The sequence below is a fragment of the Perissodus microlepis genome, chromosome 8, assembly GCF_051167445.1.
Source record: "Perissodus microlepis isolate ML-2025 ecotype Zambia chromosome 8, ASM5116744v1, whole genome shotgun sequence".
Classification (NCBI taxonomy): domain Eukaryota; kingdom Metazoa; phylum Chordata; class Actinopteri; order Cichliformes; family Cichlidae; genus Perissodus; species Perissodus microlepis.
Genome location: NC_140468.1, coordinates 24677845 through 24685880, shown reverse-complemented (window position 1 = coordinate 24685880; position 8036 = coordinate 24677845). Strand labels below are relative to the sequence as shown.

The 8036-nt window shown below is 43.0% G+C and overlaps 1 protein-coding gene across 2 annotated transcripts; it reads right to left on the bottom strand.

Annotated features, from left to right (window-relative positions):
- Positions 1 to 142: 142 nt before the first annotated feature.
- LOC146382071 (butyrophilin subfamily 1 member A1) lies at positions 143 to 8001 on the bottom strand. Of its 2 annotated transcripts, XM_084938347.1 has the most exons (10): positions 7862 to 8001; positions 6288 to 6379; positions 6093 to 6191; positions 5904 to 6011; positions 5670 to 5828; positions 5355 to 5495; positions 5025 to 5076; positions 2837 to 2863; positions 1436 to 1462; positions 143 to 1356 (listed from the first exon to the last, which is right to left on the bottom strand). In XM_084938347.1, exons 2-10 carry the CDS (start codon positions 6348 to 6350, stop codon positions 797 to 799), a joined length of 1236 nt encoding a protein of 411 aa, XP_084794473.1. In that variant the 5' UTR covers positions 6351 to 6379; positions 7862 to 8001; the 3' UTR covers positions 143 to 796. The 2 variants fall into 2 exon arrangements, with proteins under 2 accessions (XP_084794473.1, XP_084794472.1); XM_084938346.1 differs by lacking the exon at positions 7862 to 8001 and having other exon boundaries at positions 6288 to 6797.
- Positions 8002 to 8036: the final 35 nt, after the last annotated feature.

The following is an 8036-nucleotide window of genomic DNA, read 5'->3' as shown; positions in this document are numbered from 1 at the left end:
TTTGAGAACCCTTCATCCAAATTAGGTCAAAATCAGCACTAGACTTGCTTGCATTCACAGCAGCACACCCACCAAGTCTGAAGCAGATCAGATCCACTGCTGTTCGCATGAGCAAAGAAGAGACAGAACAGACTTTCAGAGATTTCTGGAATTAATAGTAAGATTTATTGAGCTAGAGAGAGAAAAGCATTGCCATGTCTTATGTAGCACAAATAAACAAAAACACAGCTGCAAAAACAAGCTCATGCCTGAAAAATGTTTGCAGGAAGCTTGAGACAAAGAATCAAATAATCTATAATTCAACTAGAGGCATGCGTCAGCCCGGTCTGCAAATATCTGCCTCGTCAGCGGCACTGTTTCACTGCACTGAAGCTAAAAGTATCATCATTCACAGTGCGCTCATGCTGTAACTTTTTAATGTTTATTTGTCATCAACAATTAAAAAAAATGTAAAAAAAAAAAAAAATGAATGGATGTAACATTACAGGTTTAAACTGATCCCCAACTTTATCCAATAAAGTTTGAGAGGAGTTTAAACTCATGGGGAAAAACGTTGTTCATTCTTTAAATGCTCATTTTTAAAATATAAAGAATCAGATACTGTATGTTTCTATGAAGGCAGAGTAACAGGAAAGTGTTTAGCAGATGAACATGTCGAAAGAAGAGCAGTTCCTGTTTGGGATTTGACGAGGCACCTCACAGAAAGACTTTTAGTCCAGAAACAGCCACGCGATTCTAAATCAGTAGAATAAAAGCGTGAGCTCTGTGAGCTGCCGAGGATTAGGACTAATCCGTTTCAGTTCCAGAGGCAGGGCCCCGGGCACAGGCACCGCTGTTTCGCATCAGCAGGCCTGATCACCAGGTCTTTGACCACCTCCACAGTCCCAAAAACAGGGTACAGTTCCTCTGTGAACTTCTCGGTATAGGTGTACAGGTGGGAGCGCTTCTCCACGTCGTAGAAGGACAACTGGCCCTGCTCATAGTCCAGATAAATGCCGACTTTCCTGGGCACCAGGCTTTGAGGTAAAGGCGTAGCGGGCACCGTCAGGGCTTTCAAATCTGTGCCTCTCTCCAGACGGAGGGTCAGGTATCCCGTATCTGTGTTCAGCGAGCGGAAGCCCTGCCTCACGGCCGAGGCTTTGGCCACTCCCAGCCGCCAGTCCCGCTCGCCCACCTCCACCTCCCAGTAGTGGCGTCCAGAGGCGTAGCCCTCCTGGCCCACAGCACACCACCAGCCATCGAAGCGTCGGGGGCATCGTGGGATGTCGCAGCGCTCCAGGCCGCACCGCATTCGTTTTTCATCATCTGAGATGAGCAGGCCTGAGTGGGCCGATTCGGCGTCCAGGGTGACGTCCTCTGTGGAATAAAAGGGCGGGATTACAAACTGCAAAATGATGTCACAGTAAGGTGAAAAACAGAAGAGAGATTTTCATACCTGCTGCATCACAAATCCAGTTCCACACTGCAAAGAAAAAGAAGAGAAACTCCGTTAGCTCATTGTTTTGCACAGCGACTTAAGTATTTTAAAGAAGGCATGCAAAATTTACCTTCACACGATAACACACGTTTTCTTTGTCCAGAAAAAACACACAAGCAACTTACACCCACCCCACTGTACTCAAAGCCCTGAAGTACAAAGGGGGCTGAAGTACTTGTGAAGTATTACTTTATAAGTATAAATATAACTACATGTAATTTCAAGAGCTGAAAAACACATTAATGCTTTGTACAAAAAAAATGCAACCAAATGAATTTTACGCCCACTCCCCTCACAGCCGCTGTGATCCACAGCCTTCTGTGTGCCCACTGGAAACATTTTGAAAACGAGTCCGTGGCTTAAAGTTGTTCAGTGTGATCGGCCCCAACTATTATACAGAGCATGAAAAGTCCAATGTATGCATGAGTGTTTAAATATGACTATATGTGCAATTTCTTTTGACAAAAAGAAGAATAACAGCTACAAAAATGAGCCCAATATCAACATGGAGGTAAAAGGAAAACTCTTTCTTGTCACAGCACTTTGTTAAGTTTACCATTATTATTCTCATTATTTGTTTCTGTTATTCTGTGCCATATTTACATTAAAATGGTGCAGTTTTTAAACTAATATATATTCTGTGATACAGGTGCTCCAAGGTGGTTGTAGAAAAAAAATCCTGCTGAACATAAGCTAGATTTTTGGATCTAGTTTATGACATTTGGCATAAACATTTTTTCAGTTAATCTTATGTGTCTGAGGATTTCAGAAAGAACTGAGGCTACAGTTCACACAGACTGCTCAAAATTGTAAAATAGAAGAAAGGGAAAATGTTGCCTGGTCTGATAAGTCTCCAAATTTGAGTTAAGCAACATAAAGGATGGATCAATCCTGCCTTGTATCAACAGTTCAGGTTGTTACTGGTGGTGTAATGTTTTCTTGTCACGCTTTGGGCCCCTTTGTGCCAACTAAGCAGCCTGTCAACCTGAGGACGGGTGGCTTCCTCTACGACTACAGTATACCCATCTTCAGATGACTGCCTCCATGTCAAAACGCTCAAATCATCTCAAACTGTGTCTTGAGCATGACTTCACTGTACTCAAAGGCCTCCACAGTCACCAGCCAACAGTCAGACTGTACTGACATATAGTAAAATTGATCAAGTGCATAATCCAGTGGTGAACCATTAAAAAAAGACTGCATTTGCTAATAATCAAGTTTAAAGTTTATCGTTACATACTACAGATTTCAGATCATATAATCCAGCCCCAAAGCCACAGACCACATGTCTGTAAACAGCTATACAGAAACATTAAAGGGGTCATTCATTTATTCATTACAGTGAGCTTCTGGACTTACCGCCGTGGGGAATGTAGCGCACAGCGTCTGAAAGAACAAACAAAGACTCTGATTAAAGACAGACAAGTGTTCCACTCACAACTCAAACCCTCCTACAAGCTTGTTTCCTAACATGCTTCCAATCACATTTTTATAGATTAATTCTAATTAAATATTCAGTGGAGTGTATTCTGTTACCACGCACAACAGCCACATCACCGAGTGACTCGTTTCACATCCTGATTTTGCCAAGTGGTTTTTGTGCTGACACCAACATTTTGTATGTCACCCACTCAGTCGTCTGTGAGGCTTTATAGCTGCGCCTCACTTCAGCCTAGTCGGCTACGTTTTATTTTGGCCTTAGCTCTGAAGTCAGGGTTAGTCAAACTATGATCATCAAATGTTATTTTCGCATTATTTTAATTACATAGAGAAAGATAAAAAGGTCATCAGTTTTAGCTGGTTGTAACCCGGGCAACTGAGCCTATGAAAAGTAACACTGCCTCATCATGGAAAAATGCTAATCCTATGAGCTAATATGTAATTTAACAAAAGCCACTTTCAGCTGCTCCTTTATTCACATGGGGTCACACGGCAGGTGGCCCTTTCCTGTTGGAACCTCTCAAGGATTTATGTCTCACCATGATAATAAATGTGTACTAGTGATAAACAGGTCTGAACACCTTCACACTGGTCTAAGCTTTAAACTGACCATTAGACTAATGGTAGAATTACTGCAAAGCTAGAATATTCTTTATTTATTTGATGAACGTCTTGTTTTAAAATGTGAAGTAAGTGACTAAGCCCATAAATTTATTAGGAAAATAATTACTGAGGTCTTGGGCTGTGATATATAATATAGACACTGATAATATCTGTATCGTGTCAGCCTCCAATAACTTCTTTCACCACTTCAGGCAAAAACTGGATAAACTGAGGAAACTGGATACAATGCTGCTGCTGCTGCACCGTGTTTCAGCAGACTCACACTTCTAATTAGGTAGTGTGTCATTAGTGACAGTAGCTCATTGGAAATTGTTCTTCATTTATTAATATTTATAAATGCCGCAAAGCTGCAAGCATCAAAGAAACATTCAGTATTTTTTCTGTATTGTCAGAAATGTCGGTATCACAAATTTTCTGGAAACTTTGTGATATAACTTTGAGGCTATAACGCTGAGTCCTACCCAGACTCTGCTTCTTCTACAGAAGGCATGTCAGTGTGACTGAGGAGACCCTCAAAGTATTCCTCAACTGCAGCGGTGTGAGCAGAGCGGAATCGCTTCAAGGCCAACCAAAAATCTTGTTCCACGGCCTCGCCGGACTCCTCCCACACCTGAGAGTTTGCTCGAACTGCTGCCAGAGCCACACTCTGCTTGGCGTGCCACTACATGACAGCTGCCTCTGGAGTCCCACAGGAGAACCAAGCATCAATCACTGACCTGCGACCAGGTTTGTTTGAGTGTCACCTGCACTTGTGAACGCCTTTTGAACACGGTGTTTGTTATGGACAAACTGTGATTTGTCCAGAGAACATAACAGAACTCCACTCAGCTTCAAATCAGGATCAGTCAGGCGGTTCCTCCCAGTCATGCTCCTCCAAGTCTCACTGTCCATGTCCATGTGAGCATTGATGTCTCTTAGTAGTACAATGGAGATTCCAGGTGGGGCACTCAGACACACTAAGAAGACTGGGTACTCTGAAGTGTCACTGAGTAAATAAGGGCAAAAGGCAACCAGGACCTGTTTACTGGCCCAAGGACAGGAGGAAGTAACCCTCCACTGGGATGAGAGGGTTGAGCCTGAGCTAGTGCACGAGGCTAAAAATATCCCAATATTTTTTTTCTTTCAGACAAACAAAACAAAAACAGATTTATCTAACATTTGTCAAGCATATTTATCTATTTGTTCACTCTCTGCTTGACTCAGTTGTGGTATACTTTTACAATACCACCAGAATAACATATAAAAAAAGATAAAGACCCCATTCTTCATAATTTAATTAATTAAACCAAATGTATTGTCATTTTATTCCCTACTTTATTTTCATTGGCAAGGATGGGGAGAATCCCTTTTTTCACTTGTGCAGAACAAATTTTTGGTCGAAGCAGCAACAGGTATTGTACAAATGTTGGTTTCTGACTCATGACCACTTTGCAACATCAGGATGTTTTGTTTTATATTGTTAAACTAGATGAGATCCACTCACCAATTTTCTGACTTTTCTGCTTCTTCACCAGCCACTGCTTTGTCACATCCACCTACAAAGACACACACACATGCAGAGTATGTCAAGGTAGACAGTGGACACATTCAGGACAAGGTGAGCTGAACAAAGAGATAAACAGATTAGCATGATTGTCGTGCAGCCTATATGCAGCATGCTTGACACACTTAGCCCAGATATCTAATGTGAGAATGTCATGCAAGTGTCGTTCATGTTTTGAATCACCTAAGTTAGCATGCTTCTTATCCCATAAATTACACCACAGAGTACAAAAACATTTAATGACGATCACTTAGCGACAGATATCAAGACCTTTATGGGGCTGTCGGCGTTCAGCACGGCCAGCATGATGAGCTCCATGGCCGGGAACAGGTTGGGCAGACGGCCCCTCTTCCACTGGAACTCCAGGTCATCCAGCATCATGAGCACAGGCTCACCTGGCCACACAGTGGGCTGAAAAAAGAGGTTTAGAAACAGTTGCTTCTAATTTATGGCCAGAGCTCAAGCACAGTCCGATTATCATGAGATCATTGTCAAGGGCACGATTAAGCCTAATCATCTTTATCAGATGCAACGACGGAACTGGGTCAGACTTTAATAACCAGCCATGTCCCGTAAGAAAGTCACCTGAGGTCTGCCTTTAATATTCTGGGTCCAATCCAAGATGACCCGTTTATGGGGGCCCATGTCGTACTCGCCGCCTCCCTCCAGCATGCAAAGAAGGTGTCCCTTCCAGTCCTTCTTCTCAGACTTCTCATACTGGTAGTCTGATGTGATTGTCCTTGGCTGAATAAAGAATAGAGACTTAAGAACATCCATAAAAAACACAATTTATTTCTGTAAATGGCTGCTATCTCGTACCTGCACTCTTTTCTCCAGCACAGCAGCCCATTCCACGATGAACTCCCGGCACACGCTGGCTGTCCAGATGTCCTCTCCGGTCCAGATGTGACACAGGATATTTGATCTCTGAGGTACAAAGGCAATGCGAATAAATGCAGAAGACTCTAAGTAATAAAGAGCAAAAAGGGAGAGAGGAGAAGAGCTTACCTGGCAGATTCTGTTGAGTTCCCGGGCCAGCTCCATAATAAACAACTGACTTTCCACCAGAGGCTCCTTCTTCTCAAGCTTCACTTTTTTGCGAGACTCCTGGAGCAAAGAAACAGAAAATTAAAAGGGAAAAGAACATCATGACTTCCAGAACATTTAGCCCCCGCAGCAATTACTGTGGGAGGATTTGTATACCTTGAGTCGGATCTTGAGCTTTTTGGCTGGCTCGATGAGGAACTGCAGGCACTCTTTCATCATGCTGGCAGCTGGAGTGCGGGGCCGATGCCCTGTGGTATGATAATAAAAAAGCTTTAGCACGCTGGCACTCATTCTGTCAAGAGCTGGAGCTGACTGCACTCCGTCGCCCACACAAATCGATGAGGGTGCAGAAATGGCTAACGCGCGAGAAAGGTGGCAAAAAGGTGAGGTGGCGGAGAGAGGAGCACTCACTGCAGAACTTTTATCACAGCTCTGCACTCAGAGTCCACAGAGAGCTCATTAAGATCCCCACCGAGCTATCATTAGGTGTTGAGCCCACTCGCTCAGCCCACTCACTCCGCATAGATATATATATCCATGAGACAACACAGTGGGTGGCAAACAGAGATGTAGCAACATTAAAAAAAATATTGCACAGTAACAGGATTTCCTGCATGTGTGTGGATCGATGCATCCTGAAAGTGGAAATTTATTCCCATGGAGACGTGAGCACAGCAGAGCGCTTTTAATAAAAACACCCTGGAGCCATGGTGGGGGTGGAGGAGGAGGAGGAGGAGGAGGGGTGGGGGGTCCTTGGACCAGTTTGCTGTTGAATCAGCAGTCAGTCTGACAAGCAGAGGGGATTTGCTGTTCTTGCTGTGATGTAGAGGCAGCAGGAGAGCTAAAAAAAAAAAAAAAAGAAAAGAAAAAAGGAGGCAACAAACACTGAGGAGCACAAACTCAGGACTGAGTTGACCTTTTAGTGAGCAAATTCTGACATTTATAGGTATGCATGCTTTCTGCCTATTGAGTATGCATATGAATTTCTTCCACCCGCATCCCTGAACTGTTAGAAATGGTTTTATGGAAAGGGGTTTGGAATTAGTTATACAGTGTTATTCAACTATAACTTCCAATCAACTCCCATCTATAATTTTTAAACATTTATTTACACCATCATGAGTTTGCGCATGTCTGATACCAACACCAATCACACTAATGCATCTTGATTTGTAGTATTTATTAATCTCTCTTTCACTATATATGAGGGCAGAAGATGTCAAAGCGTTGCTTGTCTGTAACTGACTCATGTTTGGATGGTGGGTTTATTTCTGGCAGCGGAGGCTGAGCGTACAGGTGACAGAGGAGCTGCAAGATTAGAGGAAATCCGGGATTATCGGTGCTGTACAAACACAGGTAGTGACTTTCTATATTGGGAGTGAGTGACAAATCACTGCATGCAAGTTGGCATCAGAACAAACACACTGCACAACAACAGGCTCACGTTACCGTACAACAGTGTATCCATACCCACCGAATTTAATTATTTGTTCCCAATTTGTAAAATATTATTCTTAATAATAAATAGAACAGAATTTCGAAATGCCAGTGTTGTAAGGTTAAAAAATGAGGCCTCTTGCACATGAAGCGATGTTTACAAAAAAGGACATAATCAATAGCAAGCGTACACATTATTTCATGTAATTAGGCCCTGTGCACCGGCAAAATGCAACCAGTTTACCAGTTGTTTTTTATCACCTCGCTCTAGAGGAAAATAAATAACATCTCACCTTGTAACGGATAAATTTCCTTCAGAAAGAAAACTCTACGCGGCTTTTCTGTGATGCTTTCGCGAAACTCGGTTTAATTTTTTAGTGCTCCGCCATCCTCCACAGCCTCACCGCTTCCTTCACCCATCCACAACTGCGGCACGAGAGACAGCGCGCGTGCTCTTATCAACCACCG